The 19152-nt window shown below is 53.7% G+C and overlaps 2 protein-coding genes across 2 annotated transcripts; both read right to left on the reverse strand.

The window, feature by feature from the left end:
- Positions 1–1502: 1502 nt before the first annotated feature.
- Positions 1503–11770, reverse strand: NCLIV_010340 (conserved hypothetical protein; the record flags this gene model as incomplete). Its single annotated transcript, XM_003880549.1, has 9 exons — positions 1503–3786; positions 4168–4233; positions 4536–4681; positions 5360–5629; positions 6078–6993; positions 7915–8122; positions 8412–8544; positions 8832–10195; positions 11722–11770. 9 exons carry the CDS (start codon positions 11768–11770, stop codon positions 1503–1505), a joined length of 5436 nt encoding a protein of 1811 aa, XP_003880598.1.
- Positions 11771–16284: 4514 nt separating this feature from the next.
- Positions 16285–17144, reverse strand: NCLIV_010350 (conserved hypothetical protein; the record flags this gene model as incomplete). Its single annotated transcript, XM_003880550.1, has 2 exons — positions 16285–16935; positions 17064–17144. The coding sequence occupies 2 exons, from the start codon at positions 17142–17144 to the stop codon at positions 16285–16287; spliced, it is 732 nt and encodes a 243-aa protein (XP_003880599.1).
- Positions 17145–19152: the final 2008 nt, after the last annotated feature.

Below are 19152 nucleotides of genomic sequence, written 5' to 3' on the forward strand. Positions count from 1 at the left end.
CGTGTGTAGATGCTTTCCCCTCTTGAAATGTCTACGCAGCCGTGTACAAGTGGGCGTGCTGACAAGCTCTGGTTAAGGAATTATAAATGTCGGTTCTTGCTATGTTCCGACAATGTGATTCTCAGGTGTATGTGTTGTGAGAAAAGAAGTGATTCTTGATGTGCATGGCCTAGAGTTCTTCCAGTAAAGTTTTTTCGGGAATTTGCTTGTTTTCCGCAGCTTCGGTTTTTCAGGTTTTCCCCCGCAGTGTCACCGCTCCTCGGCATGCAATTTGCTCCCAATGTGGCATAAACACCGCGATAAAAACTCTACAGATGACAACGAAATATACACACATAAAACCATCTCTAGAGAGATGCACAAATCGAGTTCTATATTCATATATATGCAGATACTTCTTATATATATATATATATATATATATATATACATTTTTACATGTACTCACACACAATAGAGTCTGTAGAATAAAATGGGGATCTTGACTTCTAATATATATATATATATTTGTACATGTACTTACACGCAGCAGACTGTGTAGAATTAAATGGGGATCTTGACAGAGAGGAGTATGTCGAGAGAAACTCGCGGAAAGCGCCACTTTTCCTTAGGCGTAAGTAAAGAGAAAGATCTCTGCACGGATAGCGAGGAATGGCCGACACCCGCACGTTCGGCGCGCTTTATTTTCGCTGGCTCTCTTTGAAGGAATTTTCTGGAAGAGACTGCCACGAGGAATTGTTCACACTTTCTCTTTTTGGGGCGGAGAGCGGGGACAGAGAAGAAGGGGAACAGAGGAGAAGAGAAAGCGGAAACACACGTGCAGAGAGATGGAGCACGAGAGAAGAGATAGACAGTCTGCCACAATTAAAGCGTGAGGGAGAGTAGAGAGAGCGAGACAGCAGAAAGAAGGAAGGACGTAGAGAGGGGACGCATGCGTAGTGGGCATTGCTGAGGTTTGCATGCGCACCAGCAAGCGCGCGTTTTATGATTTTGTCGAACAGGAGAGGCGCGAATCTCTTCCAGCACCGCTTAGCTGCATTCGTTTTGTCCCAATACACACCAGTACACGGTCCCTCAGATAACGAGACAAGTTGTTTCCCTCCGCTTTTCTCCAACTCGACACAAAAACGTAATAGGGAAATTGCCCAGCAAACTGTCTCGAAGGCAGCGGCGCCGCGAAGAACGAGACGGAACGCGAGGGGCGCCGTCTCGCCTCGTCTAGCCTTCTTCTTTTGGTATTTTCCTGTTCTTGAAAGAGACGCGAGCCCCGGTGAAGAAGAGTGAAAAAAAGCGCACCATGCGACTTTCGCGCCGGTGTCTTTTGTGAGCATTAATCGTGCCGTGTCCGGCTTTGCCCAAGGACGCATCCTGCCTGAGAGTCCGACTCTCTTCTTGCTGTCGGGTCCTGCCGCCTTTCTTACTTTGCTTTCCTGTACCCCTTTACACCCTTCCTACACACCCTAGTCTCTCTCCCTTCTCTTTTGTCTCGTCGTTTGTCCTGTTCACGTTCCTCGTGCAAATCTGAAGCCCCGAACGCCTCCAGGAGACAAAACACCCGGCGACGCGTCCACTGCGTGCGCGGGAGCGTCTACGGCAGGCCTTTTGGCGAGCGAAGACACTTTTTTCTTCCCACTTTTCTGCGAGGCGGTTGCATGCACTCGCGGCGCGGCGTAGCCGAGGCTGGCCGCATGCACAGGCACCCACGCGCCTGCGGGAAGAGTGTCGAGGTTTTGCGTCTCTGGTGAAAACCCAGAGAAGCTCTTGAGAGAAGAGCACGGCGACGAAAAGTCGGTACAAAAGGGGAAAGACGCGGAGGAGGAGCACGTGCCATCGCCCTGGCGTTGTTCAAGCGTCGCGCCCGTTGTGTCGACGAAACGAACTCGAGACGCTGAAGAAGTTATCTTCCTCGGCAACGCAGCCGCGTCCGCTGGGCTGTCTCTGGCTTGCGGCCGCTCCATCGGTTTCTTTTCAGGGGATTCGCCACTCACGAATCCGCAGCAACGAGACAGCGGGGAGGCGCACGGCGACAGAGAGTTCAAGACGCTGAAAAGACCCTTCTTTCTCTCCGTGTCCGCGCTCCTCGGACGTTCGAGTGTACGTACAGCCGAGACCGCCGGAGACACCCGAAGCGCTCCCTGCTCGACGGGACCGCTATGCGGGTACAAGGACGGAGAGGCGCTCGCAGGACAGAAAGGAAGACTGACAGAAGGATTGAAAAAAGGACTGGAAGGAGAAACGAAGGACTGCGGGTTGCTGTCTGCCGAGTCGACGATCCAAGAGTGCTGGCTTGTTTCTGTTGGAAACCCGAGCTTTCTTTGCAGGTGGTCAATGAGCGCGTCGATTTCTCTGTCTTGATCGCGGAAGTTCTTCGGGTTTTGCGTAAAGCCAAAGACGGGTGCCTCGCGACTTGTTTCTCGCGTTTCTTCAAAGACGAGGATCCCGGACGGAGGCGCGAGAAGACGTCTGTTGCCGAGGGCTCCGCTGGGAAAGTCGCCTGTCCTGTGAAAGGAGACAGGACCAGACAGGGAAACGGCGAGACGAGGCGACGCCGCGGTTGGACCCGAGGTCCGTGTGCCTGCGTCGTCAACCCCTAGAGGCAATGGAGCACGGCATGGCGCGAATCCCCACGAGGAAGAGCCGTCTTCCTGAATCGGAGAAGGCGAGCAGGCGAAGAGCGGCGCGTCGTCTAAATTGAACGGAGAGGGGAGACGAAGGCTGCGAGGCGAGAGAAGACCGGGAAGTTGTTCCGTAGACGCCGAAGACACGAGAATCCCCACCGGCGGCACGATGGGAACCGCACTGCGACCCGCCGCCTGGTTCCCGGAGTCCAAAAAGACGGAATCCATCGAAGCGGATGTGCGAAACAGGCATCCCTTTGCACGAGACGCTTCGCCTCCGGACTCGGCGAGTCCGAGTGCCTTTGCGGAGGCGGAGGACCTCCGTGTCACTGTCTTTTTCTCTTTCTTTTTGGGAGTCTCCTCCGTCGCCCTCGCGTTCCCCCCCGGCTTCTTCCCACTCTCTCGCCGCTTTTCTGCCTTCTTCGGAGCATCCATCGAAACGGTTTCCTCTCGACTCCGACTCTCCGTTTCCGTCCCCCCGGAGACTCTCGACAGGCTCGGAGTCGCAAGTCCAGGAACGGGCGCGACACGCGGGACCACGGGAGGCGACTCTGCCTCGCTGTGAGAAGAAAAGAGTTTTTCCTGCTGCTCCAACAAATCTCCAGAGAGGCGAAGCAAATCGTGAATTCGGTCCATCGTCGCCTCTGTCTCCGGCGAGGGCAGAAACGCGTCTGTGTGCCCAAAAACGAGCGACGACGAAAACGGAGGCGCGGTCGAAGCGGAAAAAGACGAGGAAGGAAACGGACTACGTTGAGGCGGGTCACAAGCCGGGAGGGGAATGAGACGTTTCGTTGGAAGGAGGTAGGGAGAAGAAGGAGAGACGGCGACTCCTTCTGCTAGCCGTGTTTCACGACTTTCTTCTGCGATCTGTCGGCCCTCGATGAGAGAGCGAGAGGCGAGGATCTCGCGAGCCCCCGTCTTGGAACGATCAAAGGATTCACGGCGAGGAGAGACTGGAAGGCTCCTCGCTGCCTGAGGGAGGTGAAGGGGATCGAGGGGCGGCGGAGACGGTCTTTGCGCGAGACACGTGCGAGAGGAAGCGCGAGTTTGAGAAGATGCGCGAGAAGAGAAACTGCGCAGTCTCTGAAAGCTGGTAGACAAAATCTTGACGCGACGGAGCGCCAGGAGGTGGACGAATGCGTGAAGAACATGGCTCTTGAGGAAAACCCTGAAAAGGCGAGGGAAGAAGGCAATGGAAGAGGGAAAGCGCTGGCAGAGTGGTGCACGAGAAGAGCGAACGGGCGTTCTGTCCGAAGAGAGTCGGCGCCGACACTCCGCACAGAATGTCTATCAAGAAGGGCGTCTCATCGATGCTTTTCCCACTCTCTAGTAGGAAAAAAAACGAATACGACAGAGGGACACAAAAAAAAGAAAGAGGATTGGTCGTCTGCGAGAAAGGATTTAATGTTATGCCAAGCAAGACTCCAGGCTACCCTGATTATCTTTGTAACAGTAATACAGAATCTGAGCCTATGGACACGTCGTAGCACGCTGAAAACTTCGAGGGGAAAGAAAAAAAGGAGAAAAAAAAGAAAAGGAAAAGGCCTACCGTAAATCTCGGCCGCAAGCTGCCTCGCGCTGCAACTGTGTGAAGAAAAACTGAAGTCGTCGCCGTCTGAAAAAAGAAAAAAGCGGCACAGAATCTCCAGTTTTCCCAAACCCTTGCCATCCATTCATATACAAATCTGTGTATTTTCATATATATACATATATACCAAGAAACATACATACATATAAATATATAAATATGGCCACTGCGCCTATTCTCGTTTGACACGAATGTTTTACGTATGTTTGAGAGGACAGAAGCAAACTAAAGAGATCGAGTCCACATTTATATACTTTCCATATATACAAATGGAAATACTTGTATGTCTATGCATGCAGATTTGCACTCTGAGTATTTTAAAAAAGTACCTGATTTTTTCCAGAACGAAAACACCTTTCAACTCGCGTTCGAATGGCCGATCTTCGCCGTGAATCGTGAGTTTCCCCCATGCACTGCCGAGGATTCGCCGTGAAATCGACGAGAGACTCGCGGCGAGGAGAGACGCGCCGGCCCTCTGGAAACAAAATTGAGAGATTCGTTTTGAGAAAGCAGAGGTCGGCTTCTCGGCGCGCAACGTGACGCGGAGACAGCGAGGCGTCTGGGCTCCAGAAAAGAAGGATCTTTTGGAAAAGGACAGAGGACACGTTCTGACCAGAAGAACCAAAAAGAAGGTGAAACAGAGGCACACGGAGGCGAGACTAACTCGATCAACCTGTTCTGCTTCGAAGAGGAAAGCGAGGAACAGCAAAACAGGACAGCATCTGTTTTATATATATATATATATATATATGAATTCGTGTGTATATTAACATAAATATATCTATATCTATATCTATATATATATATATATATATTTCTGTAGGTGTGTATGTGTGTCTGCATGAATATCAAACGAGAGATTGGAAGCGCGAGGAAACATGGGAGTTGAATCCGAAAAAGGAGAGGACAAGAGAGAGGCAGGCGAGAAGGAGAAAGGAGACAAGAGAAGTTCTAGAGGAGAAAGAGCTGGAGACGTGCAGGATCCGAGGCAGAGAGAGAAGAGGATTCGTTTTTCCAATGGAAGGCGGCTAAGAAGAGGTGAAGAATCGAATCGAAAAAGAAGATTGAAGAGGCGGAGGAAGCGCAAGCGAATATGGAAAATGTTCAAACGCGAAAGTGGTGCGCGAAACCAGGAAAGGCGTTTCCTCCTTACCTTTCGGCAAAGCTGTTCGTTTGCGAAGTGACCCCAGCGAAAGAGCGAAGAAAGCCCGACTTCCTTCATTCTTCTTTCTTTCTGCTCGATCACTCGGGCCACCCTGACGAGCGCTGTCTTCTTCCGACTCTCTCGCCGCAGCGTGCCCGTCCAGAGGGAAAAGGAAGAAAGAAGAAGCGAGCGCTGAACTTTTCGCACCACGGCAGAGAGCACGAGAAACCCTCGCTGCCGTGGAACGCGCAAGGCAGCCGTGCGAAGTGTCTCGTTCACCTGTGAGAACAAGAGGGAACGGCGAGCGAAAGGAGGAAGATAGCACTGAAGCGACGGCCGATAAAAACAGACCAGCGCAACGCATCGGATGCGTGATTTCGTTTTTCCACTTTCCTACAGATTTTGGCATGCAGTTCCATGTAAGACTTCACGCACGTGTGTCGCCATGAAAACACTTCTTTTGGTTTGTGTATGTTTGTTTCTGCCTCTTGCTCTCTCTCTTCCTCTCTTTTTCTCTCTTGTTCGGCCCGTCTCCCTCCCTTTCCGCTTTTCCTCCTGGCCCTCTCTCCCAATGTCTCTTCTCCCCTTTCCGGTTTTTCTTCGGCTCTTCGGCCCCCCCCTTGTTTCCCACATCTTTCGCCTTTCTTCTCACCCTTTGAGCCCCTCACCCTTCCCTTTCACTCTCTCCCCCGTCCGTTTTCCCTCTTTTGTTGCCGATTCTCGGTACCTTTTCCATGTTTCTGCACACTGCTTCGCGTTCGTCCTCTCGGCTGGCGTGGGCGTGTTCTTTCAACTTGAAGAAGGCCGAGGCGACGCGTTTCTTTTCGACCGCAAGGAGAGACAGCTCCAAGGCCATTCCCTTTGCCTGTTCCACTTTCCTCGCCTGCGTCTTGGCGCTCGCAATGTAGAACTGCACGAGGCGTTGCCAGGCGACGGCGAGACGTTGCTTCCTCAGGGTGTCCACGACCAGCTTCAGCTTCTTCCCCTGCTCGCCTCTTCGCCGGGTCTCGCGGCGCAGGACGGCAAACGCGCCGCGCAGGCGCCTCTGCTCGTACCTCCTCAGAACTTCTTCCAAGTACAGCGCGCCGGCAGACTTCTGCTTCGCCCGAGCAGCCGCGAGTTTCGTCGCCACGCCGAGCTGGGTGACTGCCCACGAGAGGCGGCGAGCGAGGGCGGCGGAGAGAATCAGAACCAGGGACCGTTTGCGCCAGTGTGTGATGTGCCGCGCGACGGCTTCCTCTTCTTTTTCGAGCAGCGCCACGGCGACTGCGAGGCGTTTCTTTTGCACCGTGTGGAGGTGAATGCGCTCGCTCTGTTGACACAAATCCCAAAAGTGGAGCCGGAGCTTCTTTTCCAGCACGAGCTGGAGACGACAGGCGCCTTCGCGCTGGGCAGCGGCTCGGCACGCAGCCGAGGCAGTTCGCTGAATCCTCAGTTCGCTCTCGCGGCGAAGTTTCTGGAGACAGTACAGGCGCGCACTGAAGAAGAAGAGGCGGTACTGGGAGCGGGCTGCCGCGCAACAGGCGAAGAAGATGCGCTGGACCAGCAAAGTCGAGGCCGCCTTGTGGATGTCGCGAGACACTTCATCCAACTGGGTTTGGCACGGCGGCCGATATAAAAGGTCCGGGACGGCTGGACGCTGTCTGAAGAAAGCGGAAGGAAAAGCGACGAGGCGCAAGGGGGAGCGAAAGGTGGAGAGATAGCGGCGGAGGGAGAACGGAGAGACAGAAAGAACGAGACACAGAGACAACCTGCAGAGGTCAACGTGCACACGGATCGATACATGCGTGTAGGCAGAAAGAGAGAGGCAGCGGGGAAGACGTAAAAAGAGGCAACGAGACAGAAAAGAAAAGAGACAAAGAGGGAAAGAGACAAAGAGGGGCGCCGACACAGAGAGAGAGATGGACACCGAGAGGAGGACTACCATGTCGAGCAAAGAAGAGCGGTTAGCAGGAAAAGAGGTAAACTAGATCCCCACAGGGATCTTTTCACAGAGGAACAAGTGGATCAAAGATGGAATGCCGAGGAGTGGAAAAGACCCAGAGAGAGGCGGGCGGAGAAGACACACGAGATGGACGGACCGGCAAAGAGAAAAACGCGACGCAGCACGTCTGCCGCGGAAAAAGGCATTCTGAGAGTCTCTCAATAACTACCGGACGGCCTGCACGCGAGCATTGTACCAGTGCATTGCCTGTTCACGTGTAACCTTTCCTATGATGCTCACAATCACACTGCCAAGGGAAATATATCGTATTTGCATGCGTAGCGCTTTCGAGTCCACTTTATGCGGTGTCAGAAGTCAGACCCGCGACAATTTCCACGGACAGACACTTGGCATCTCTGGAGTCTGCGAGGGAACGCGTGCGCCCAAGAAAGAGACTTGATGAGGGCGAGAAAAAAATAACTTGCAGCGGGGACAGTGGCTTTGAAGAGAGAGAAGGAGAGAGAGAACGAGAGAGAGAAGAAGAAGACGGAGAAGGAGAGAGAGAAGGAGACAGAGCGGAGGACGGCAACGCAGTGGGGCCCACCGACAGGGCCTAGAGAGCAGAGTCGTTGGGGTGTACCTCCATTTTTGTGCGAGGAGCGTGAGTCTCTCCGCCCAAGTGTGCATGTCGTTTTCTTGTTTGAAGCGGCAAACGATCTCCTGAACTTTTCCCTTTCCCCTCTGCGAAGTCTCCGTGTGGAGGAGCTTGAGGCGCCATCCGCGTTTCGTCGCTTTCCTCCGGTCTCTCTCGCGAAGATTCACATCTAAGAGCGCGACGGCTTGAACGTCTGCGAGACGCGCACACGCAGAGCGAGGGACCGAAAGGCAGTGAATCAGGTGCCAGAAAAGCGGGGGATCCGAAAACCGAGAAAAGGGTGAAAAGTGGAAAGGGTGAAGAGAGAGAGGAGGCCGGCGGGGAAGAGAAGGGAGAGAAGACGAGAGAGAACCCCGGGAAAAGAGACGAGAAGGAACGAAAGAGAGAGAAACCGAAACATAAACGAAGCCCAGGAGACAAGGAAGGTCGAAATTGGGAACATGAGAGAAGCATTTTGTCTTCTGACTGGTTGCCGGACTCACTTGAGAGCGGTACCATGATCCGCACGCAGAGAGGTCGCAGAGAGGCGCAGAAGAGAAGAAGACTCTGATGGATCAGCAGCGTCTCGTCAACCCATCGCCGCGGAAAGATGCTTCTTTGTCTCTGAATCTCGGCCTGGAGAGAAGAACGCCTCGAGAAAACAGAGAGAACTTAAAATTGGAAAAGGCCGGCCGACCCCGAAGAGCGCGGAATTTGAAGCAAAGAGATACAAATGATAGAAGTCGGCAGCGAGAGACGGAAAAAACAGGAAACCACAGATCCGTGAAGAGGAAGGGAGACGGATACCCGAAACGCCTGCATCAGACGAAGGAACCGCCAGAGGCGACGAAGAACCGCACAGGTACACCCCTCCACTCAGGTACTTTTGTGAGGTAAATAGCTAACTTTTTTCGAGTGCGCACCGTGAGGTTGAAGTATTTTGCAGGAGGCAGTTGCAGTAGCTGGTGAAGGGAGGACGCGTGCGTAAACAGGTAAGAGGGAGAAGACGGGATGGTCTCTGGCGCCCCGTCTTCCCTCCCGGTTGGGTGTCTGTACACTTGGTGAGGGTCACCGGCGAGTCTCTGTTGGGGGGCGTCGTCGGCTGTCCCGAGGCCCCGCGAGTTCCCCTCTTCCCCCGCCACGCTTTCGCGTGTCGCTCGAGAGAAAGAGTCATCCTCTCGCTCTTCCCAGTCGGTTGCTTTGCCTACGAATAACGAAGACTTTCTCCTGTCTCGGAGACCTCGCGGGCCGGACGCTTCGTGCTCAGCGCTTCCTCCCGACCCTTCTTCTTCGTCTCCCCCGTTTCCCTTTTCCTCCACCAACTCACTCCACCGCACGGTCGACCTTCTGTGGAGAAGCGGAGCGTCCGCCTCTCGGCGTTGTCCGTCGCGCTCCCCTTTCCGGTCCTCAGAATCCCCGCCGATACTGCGGTCTTCCTCGTCTCCCGAAGAGGAGCCAGAGAGATGCTTAAAGGAAATGGAGCGACGGTAAGGCGCGCCGAGCCCCAGCTTCGATTCGCTCGTCTCCGGGCGCTTTAGGACGGATTTGACGCCTCCGGGTGTCTGCTCACCTTTCTTCGCGTGCACATTGGCTCTCGCCTGGCCTTCCCGAGAAGACGCACACTCGCCTCTCTCAGGCTCGTCAAGATCTGAAGATGCACTAAAGGGATTGCCGCGACCTTCCGGACTCACCTGCGTCTCATCTCTTTCGTCTGGATTCGACTGTCTCTCCCCTGAGTCCACAGACGCCGCAACCACGGTTGGTTCTTCCTGATGGACAGTCACCGACGCGGTGCCGGTCTCGGGTTGTCGGTCTTCTCTTGCGATCGGATCTTCCCCGGGCGGGGGGCCGTCGAGCGCCCTTGACCCCGAACGACTCTTCTCGCCTCTTCCGCCTTTCGATCCAAACCCGAGAAGAAGACTCCTGCTCGGTTTCTTCGCGATCTCTGCGTCTCGCCTCGCCTCGCCCTCGACGCCCTTCCCCTGCGCATCGGCGCGTTCTTCCTTCAGCGACGACGAGGAAAAACCGGAGGCGGCTGAGTCTCCGTGGGCGTCCGTCGTCTGTCGTCGTCTGAGCGAAGCGCCTCTGAAGAAACTCAGTCGCTCTCGCATGCTCGTTCGCCTATCCTGCCTTTTCCCGTCGCCTTCCTCCTGGGCCTTCTCGGCGGTGTCTTCTTCTTCATCTGACGACGCTTCCTCCTGTGTCCGTCTGAGCGCTGCCGGCGAGGGCGGCAGAACGAGACGGAAATCGTCGTCGTCAGGTTTCTCCAGCGCGTGCACCAAGGAAGCTGCAAAGAAACGGTGCGACGTCGCCGAACTTGGCTCCAGAGTCGCCGAGGCGCAGCGAGACAACCCAGACTTGCCAGGCGCGCGCCGTCGAGCAGAGGCACAGGCGGGCGGATCGGCCCGAGAAGAAGAGACAGTTGGGGAGTCTTCACACAGAGAAGAGTGAGAAGACTGGAGCCGCCTGCTCTCTTTCACCGACAGCGAAGAAAAAGGGCAAGAAGGACGAGACGGAAGAGAAGACAGAGAAGAGGGGTGAGAAGCAAGAGACGCGAGAGAAGGGAGAGACGAAAGAGAGGAAAGAGGAGAAAGTGGAGACGAAGAATACGACCGGGCCTTGGCCAGGGAACGTGGAGCTGAAAGCGCGTTTTCCTTTGGAGAATCTACAGAGACGGCAGGGTGTTCGAATGCGGCAAGTCGGTGGGCGTTTGATTTTTCTTGGGCGATCGGAGAGGGACAGGAGCAACCCGGAGACGCTTCGTGGGAACAAGACGGAATAGAGAAAGAGCAATCGTGGGAGGGAGAAGGACACGCAGATGCAGATGTGTGACCAGACGATTGCGGGGACGATGAACTCCGGAAGGAGGAAGGGGAAACTGAAGAGCCCGAGGAAACCCCCGGAGAAGAATCGCCTTGGAAAATGCCGACCAGCCCAGCGCCGAGACGCAACACCGATCCTTTCTTCTGCTCTCTAGGTGCTCCCAGGAAAGAAGACGAAAGCGTCTCGAGAGAAACCTGCCTCTCCGCAGCCGTGCAAGAGGCGGAGGCCGACCGAAGCGCAGAGGAAAGAGGAAACGCAGCAACCGGAACACGACAAGCGACAGCAGAGGAAGAAGAGGGAAAGCAAGAGGCAGAGGAAAAAAAGGAAGGAGAGCGAGTACGGGGATCTGCAGCTGAGGGGGAAGCGCTGGACGTCGCCCAAGTGCTCGGGGTTTTCTTATGGCGTGTGGCGGGATGGCGATGTCCAACGTGAGCGCAGGCCTTCGTATCGGTAGACTTGTCTCGCTTTGCGTTAACAGTTTGTTCCTTTCTTTGTTGTATCTCGACACTCAGCAGCTGGCTCCGGTGAACAGACGACGCCGGTGGTACGGCGTGGATTCGCTCCTTTCTCTCTCCGGGAAAAGACGAAGAGGCTGACCTGACACCAGGCGCCTCTCCCGCGAACGTCTCTTCTCTCCCGCATTCACGGTGTCTCCGTGTCTCTCTCCCTGCTCTCCCTCGCTCTCCCGTACGAGCGGCCGAAGTAGAGTCAGAACAAGGGGGCGACGCAGAAGAGATAGAAGAAGAGGGCAAAGAGGAAGAAGTCTGAGATGGTGAGGAAAACGGGAGGCGAAGCTGGGTGTTTCCATCTGAGAAAGCTGGGCGCGTTGACTTTCTCGCGAGACTGTCACCGACTGTGTCGCACAGACTACCGCCCTCTCGGCTTTTGTTTTGGACAGGGTTCGGGAGCGAGGAGTCAGGAGAAGCAAGAAGCACGATGCTGTTAGACGGAGGGCAGTCTCTTCGAGAGAACGAGCGTCCGCCTTCCCACCTTGAGTGAGATCGCCGAGCTGGCTTCGCGGGGAGCGTGAAGGATGCATGCGGTTGTAAACGAGGTGTACATAGGGTCTCAGTGGACGAAGCAGTTGAGGGCGAGAGAGAAGAGAAAGAGCGCTTCTGACTGGTGTATCGATCTCCAGTGGTCGCTGTCTCCGAAACCGAGGAGCGGGAGAGATAGGAAACGGCCGTTGTATGCCCCTTTGCAAAACGGGAGGCAGACACCCAAGCGTCACTCGAGCCTTCCCGAGGAGGTATCTTCCCCCCGCATGAAAGCATGTTGAGAAAGAAGCCTTCTTCGCCTTCTTCGTCCTCTTCTTTCGGTGAGGAGGTGCGGAAACGAGATCGAGGCGAAGGCCTCACAGCAGAAGAGAGAGGAAAGGAAGGATGAAAGAGCGCACTCTCAGTGTCGAACGTATCAAGAGTTCTTGAGTCTTCATTCCTTGTCATTCCATTTTCTTGCCCGACTCGTAGTGGATCTCTCTTGCATTGCGCCACTCTGTTACTGAGGTGTACAGACACCTCAGAGGATGCCCTCGCCGAAGGAGGGCTCGCGCTGGAGAAACGCATTGAAGCGCTAGGAGGCCTGACGCAAGAAGAGGGGAGGTAGCTATCCGGATCCGTGCGAGCGCATTGCGAAGGAGAAAGAAGAGAATAACAATTCGGCGACCGAAGGGCGTCCTCCATCCTCGAAACCTCGACACCAGATGGGAGGAGTCTCTTCGCAGCGGATCGGCATGCGCTCGACGCGCAAGCAGCCACAAGGGAAGAACGACAAGGAAAAGACGCACAAGAGTGATCGCACGAAGTGACTCTGGATTCCGGCACCATTTTCCTGCAGGTTTCAGGAAAATTCGATCAGACGATGCATGGCGATGACTGGGCGGCCGGCGGCAAGACACTCCAAAAATCACCTCGGGTGTACATGCACCGCAGCAGAGAAGCGAGACAAACGAAAAGCAGAGAGAAGCATGAGAGAGAGACAGTGACAGCTGTTCGACAGAAAGAATCAAGACCCGATCCAGGCCCATACGTGTGTGGCCGCCTCGAAAGGGGAGAGTCACAACCGCGGACCAAGTGTCAGGTGTATGTACACCTGATGTCCAGGGTGAAGAACCGTATGGGAAGTGTCTTGAGGTCTTTGAAATGTGTTCAGCGAAACCTCGTTGTTGATAACCCATTCATAAAGGACGTGGACGATACTAGAAAACTTTGCAGATCAAGGAAACAGGGGAAACTACAGAGAAATTCGATGGAGCGGATCAGACGTAGAAAGGGTATCACCTAGTCGATAACGCACGGAACGACTGCGAAAACGGGGAAGAGGAACTGGAGAAAACAAGGAGGAACAAGTTCCGTTCTTCTGACTCCCGATTCCCCGGGCTGCACGAGCGCAGGCAAGCGAGAATCCACACTTAAGATCCGTTTGCAGACTACCGCTTTGTGAAGAAAGGGAAGGCACCAAATACTGACGCTCAAGAGGAGACGGAAGAGACAAACAAAGGGAAGAGCAAAAAGACCACGAAATAAGCAGAACGAAAAGTCAACCGTAGATCGTCCGCAGGCAAGTACGTGCGACGGAAATGGCTGACAAGGACCAGTCGATTGTTCTGGAGATCCTGCGATGCTTCGGCTCTTTTGCCGTCCTATTCAAAGACCTTCTTCGATGAATTTCGGCGGCCTCGACTGTGCTCCGAAGCATGCGGGCGAAGAAGGCCTGGAGAAAGCACGAACTTTTAAGCCGCGGAAAACTTAAAAGTTCGAAGCCTTAGTGCAAGTGGTTCGGTGCCTTGAGGACGGAGGGGAAAAGATTTCCCGGCAACAAGTGCGCTACAGAAAAAAAAACACTTTGACGCCACGAAATCGATTCGCGATACAGAGTGCATTTTCCCTAGATTCAAAGACAAGACAACAAGCGTGCATGTTACACCCGTGGTTCCGCCTTTCGCCATTTCCTCAATGCAAGTGGCGACACAAGACTATTGAGAGAAAAAGGAAGGAGGATTTGAGTGCGATATTCTCTGACGGCAACGGCGCTTGCTGTGCGCGAACCAGCGATCCGAATCGTCCGCGCAGGAGGCAAGCAGCAGGAGGAATCAGACGGGCAAGCGCGCCAGAAAGAACCTTGTAATTCGACAGTAAAGGGAGCAGAGAGCAAGCAGGCCTCTCTGTTCTCAACAGCCCTCTGGCAAAAGCCGAACTCTGGAGTTCACCCGCTTCGCTAGCAGCCCCCAGGCAAACCGAGATGGCAAGTCCACACGCAGCGGGGCTTTTCTTGCAGCCGGCTATCTGAATTGCGCTGCGCCTCGATCGAATGATACGTTCCGGAACGGTTGAGCGCCTCCGTCCGAAGCAAAAGCGTTTCCTGTCTTTAAAAGCCAGAGGGAGCGATACTGGAAGTTGAAAAAACTGGAACGCGAGTCCAAGACACCACGCGACTTTTCGCACGAGAAGCATCGGGTCCCATCCCACTCGCGTACGCGCGCATCGCTCAAAAACTGTGCGATGAAACCGGGCTTTGGAGGACGCACTGGCGGTGGCAACGCACCGAAGGAGAGCACAGACAGTCGCTTTTCTGGCGTTCCGGTGAAGACAACGGGCGGAAAGTGTCGGGGATTGGATGGTGTTCCGCGAAAGCGTGTCTCGGACGAAGCAAAACGGAACCGCAGGGGTGCTGAAGAAGTCTTGGCAAGTTAGCAAACTAGCTAGTTCGACGGTGACCCAATGGGCACGACTTTTCGTGTGACCGCCGTCGATACGCCGGGATTGTCTGTTCAAAGTACGAAAGAACCATGAAGAAATACCCGCTTGTGTTCTGACACACAGAAGTGAGGGCGTATGACTCGCAAGAGGCGGGGAAACCCTCTGGTGAAGCGAACCTACCCTTGGAGGTGGCCGCGTGTAGTTGCTGTCCGTTTTCGATGGACAGGCATTGTCAGGCTGTAAAAAATTCGAGCACCGAGAGCAGAGCGTTTCTGCTTCATTATTTTACGCTTACTAGAGAGCGATAATCTGAGCCAGTGGCCAGGCTACCCATTCTTTGCTTCGTAAAGATCGGATAGATGGTTCTGGCCGCTCCGCCCAGGGGCGTTATCAGCTTCCGTGTGGAACAGGCGACGCAACACAGTGTCAGGAAAACAGTGGAATAGTGGCACATCCAGCACAGACGAAGAACATAACGCGTTACAGCAAACAGGAGGCAAGGCTTCGTATCCACGGAGATCGAACCGTCTTGCATACAACGTGTAGTCGTAGCTTATTTGACTTGGCTCTGGCAAAACTAGGAACAGTCTCTAAAGAAGGGCGCACAACCGACAGCCGATGGCTACCAGATACAAGCTTGACACCGGTAAGAAAGCTGTCTACCGCAAGCTGTTGGGCACCCACGGAAGAGAAGGGATCTGCCTGGTCCAGCGCCTCAGTTCTGTATCCGTCACGCAACTTTGAGACTTGCAAAGACCGGTGCGACACATTTCAGAAAATTTCCTGCCTCTGAAGGTTTCGCTGTAAGCGTTCTTCTGAGCAGGCCACTCTGTCGCCTACTAAAGAAACAGAACAAAAAAAGCATCTGCGAACGCATCTTCTCACATGTGGAATTTACGGTGAATATTTCAGATGTTTCTTGAGCTCTGGAATGGCTAGTGGACAACGTGTATGTGAGCGCAGCTTGCCACAACAGGTGAGTCACTCCATTCCTCAATCATCATAGTCCTTTTCGCTTCACTCGGAGGAGATCAGTACATGTCAGAATTCGGGAGCAGCCGTCGTCCTTTCGCCGCTTGCCAAATCCTACATCAACTGTCGCCACCAACAGGAGCGACTCGTCTTCCAGTTGCATGCATAGGTTGGGAAATACAACACTATGTTACGCAATATCGCGTTCGAAACGTTGTGACATTTTCCATCCTCAGCAGATAAATCATACCCTGAAATTCCAGGTACTCAGTTCGTGGTTTATGGAGCGTCCATATTGACGAGTCAGTCTCAGAACGCGGCAGGCGACTTCACTCACAGAAGTCCGCGAGGACGGCATGGACGTAGACTCGGCACCGCGCTGCAGTGTGAAGTTAATTCGAGGTGTTAGTGCCATCGTCCGTGGAGTGAATTGTTGACTAATGCGACGGAGGTGCATCAAGGTGGCAAAGCCAGAACATAACGGCAAGGCGGATCTCCTGCGGCGCGAGGCCCAACTGTGAAAACTTTCATCGAGTGTACTAATCATGTGCCGATGGCACTGCATCACGGAATAACTGCCATCTAAGAAATGGGGCCGTCCCGCGTCATTCTGCCGGCGAAGCCGAGCTTACTTGCGGACCCTCTCTCCTGAAGAAGAGCATGGGACTCAAACGGACTCTTCTTATACGGTATAACAATTTCAAACCATCAAAAGTATGCCACACAAAAAGGCGTACCTACACACTTATGAGAGGGCGAACACGGCGTGTGACGGCACCTGACAAAGGAAAAAAGTTGTCGTTGGGTGAAGCTTCCACGAATCGGTGCCGCTCTTTTACATGACCCATCTAAATCATATATCCTGCCAACTTCTTCATTGACCTTAGAAAGCGATACCTACACCAATTCCAGGACCAAATCCACCGAAACCGTAGCCGGGATATCCGAGGCCATATCCGGGATAGCCGAAGCCATAGCCGGGATATCCATAGCCGTACCCAGGATATCCATAGCCATAGCCGGGGTAGTATCCGCCGTAAAAGCCGCCTCGAATGCCTAGAAGTCGTTGACGACCCGAGAGACGTGGTTGCATCAAACTAACTCCTGGCCTATGTGGGGGAAAGAATCCAGGAAAGTCTTCCCAGGGCATAAGGGTGTGGCGCATGACATCCCTGAAAAGGTCCGCACAAGAACAACGCTCGCCAGTACCGCGCACGCGATTCTTCTTGCAGTCACATTCAATAAATGTGACGTTATGTGAAGAGTGCTCATCATCATTGGCATGTTTCCCATCGTCTTTTCTGTCATCGTCGTGGTCCTTTGCCTCTCCATCGTCTTTCCTGCCACTTTCATGGTCCTTTGCCTCTCCATCGTCTTTCCTGTCACTTTCATGGTCCTTTGCCTCTCCATCGTCTGCGTCGTTGACTTTATCATCTTTGGTGCCTTGTGCATCCTCCTTAGCACCAGCTAGCGCAACAGTTCCGTCGTCAGTGTTCAGAGTATCCGGCTTTTCTTCTTCACCCGTCAGCTTCGCCTGAATGGAAACACAGTTCGTCATTTAGAGATATGAAAACGAATGGATGAAACCAAAACAACTTCCCTTTACTTGTTTCTTCTATACCTTTCTTTTGCAACGGCATTTCCCCGCACTGGTTGACTCACCTCTTCAACGTCTTGGGCGACAGTCCTGGTCGCCATAGCCAAGAGGCCAAGGACAACAAAAAACTTGAGGAAGGCTCTCATCTTGTAAGGGAGTACGTGATGGAGGGTGTTCTGAGGACAAACACCAGGCTGACAGTGCCAAAGAAACCGTGTTTTGTGATACAATTTCTGATACCCAGCCTGAAGACTGGAAGGCGGGCTACAAGAGACGGATGCCGATCTTATTCCGCCGAACGTACCTGAACCAATGTCACGATGCAGATTCCGACTGGGACAGGAGTGGGAAAAGACGAAAAGGTGAAAGTGATAGAGCACGTGACTTCGCTACTTCAGCCTCTCGGTGCCTCCCAATGCCTACATAGGAGGCGGGGCTCTTGCGACGCAAGAATCGATTGCTGCCCATTTACACCCGCACACCCTCTTGAAGCTCAGCTAGCTGCCATGTGCCGGTTGGTTGCTTTTGTTCCACTAGCTGCTGATGTGATGAACGCTGTTCACCTCACCACGTTTGGATCGCAACCGCTTCTCTCAGACGCGCAGTTTTAAAAAACATCTTGCTCGTGTTCAAGATGCCTGCATCTACGGGAATGCCTCTGGACCGGCGGAGGTATGTTGCTAGGGCTGCTAAGCTAGAAATTCTGTGGCCGCTGAGAGGAGGAGTGAAAGCACGTGATAGTGAGAAGTGAAACGTAGTGGAAACGAATCCTTCAACAGGCTTTCGAACTCTAGCCAGTCACACGACGGTAGGCAGAAGGGGAACAGCTTGGCATATCGGTTGCAGGGGGCGGAGAGGAAAAAAGATGGTTAGTTGTGCTCGCTGACAAAGGAGTTCCGAGCTTGCTCCAATCCCAGAAGGCTGAACTCGCAACATTCCATCTTCGGTCATTCGGTAAACCACGAGATATGACTAAGGCACGGCAATGCCCCCACAGCCAACGGATGAAAGGATGTGGTGCCTGAGTCCCCAGGCTGCATTCTCAAGCGAATTGTTTTCACCCGGACAGCCGAACGCCTTTGTTCGAAAACCGCCGTGAAGTGTTTGCCGTGACAATTGACAACATGTTGAAGGTCCGGTGTTCAGACTGATTCCGCTATCTAGTTGGGATTTGCTGTTTCGCTGTTTCGAGCGTGGTCAGACACGTCAAAAAAAACGAACCTCTGTAAGAATGCTTGCACAACGCACGGAGCATCCCGCTTTGCGCGCATTTGAACGCAACGAGTGATCCGAGCTGGAGACTCTCTAGGCTGCGTCTCTTGTTTCCCGGTATCTGAACGGGGTAACAGGTGTGCAAAGGAACAAAAGCGCGGCAAGGTGGATTTTTGGGCTGAGCGTGTGTATGTTTGGCTGTCCAGATCTTGGCATCATCAGTCCGTGGTTTGCTCCAGAAACAGTCGGGAAACACCCCCACACAACGGGCGCTCCATTTTTTTTGACTTGACGCTGGAACTCGTGCCAGACACCATGCCTATTCTTTAGAAGCATCGAGACTCTCGACATATATCGAGACAGGATTATTTATAGCGTTTTCTGGGGAGTTTACAATGCGAGTTGGACTACTAGTGTAGACCAATGCACCTACACAGAGCTCTCATGAAGAGGTCAACGCTCACGGGAAGTTCCATGGACCACGAGGATGGAGTCCCTGAGGGATAAGTCAAGTTTTTCGTTTTGTCGTCCACCTTCGTGCAGTACGAAACAATAGAACCACTACCCAAGGCGATGGACGGAAATGACAAGAGCCTCCGCCGGGCCACAGAGTCGCTCGGGGACACACAAGCGCCGAGGCGGCCTGAGACATCACCACGCATTACCCCGTCCATGATTCTGCAAAGTAGAGCCTAGTTGTCTGTCTTCTCCTTCATCGATTAACGACCAACATATTTTCTCGCCCCCTAAGTTCTTTCTGAGCCCTCGTTGTTTCCTGAAGTTAGTCGTGCAGGCCGTCCAAAGAGACGTGCCCGTTCACCCGAAACAGTCTGATTCGACGACAGGGATGCGATGTTCTCCGCTTTCGATTCTGGCTGCAACTATCAAAGTGTTTCCTGTGTGCAGCCGAACTCTGGGTAATGGAAAGGAAGCGCATTCCCA

This window comes from Neospora caninum, chromosome IV, assembly GCF_000208865.1.
Source record: "Neospora caninum Liverpool complete genome, chromosome IV".
NCBI classification, from domain to species: Eukaryota; Apicomplexa; class Conoidasida; order Eucoccidiorida; family Sarcocystidae; genus Neospora; species Neospora caninum.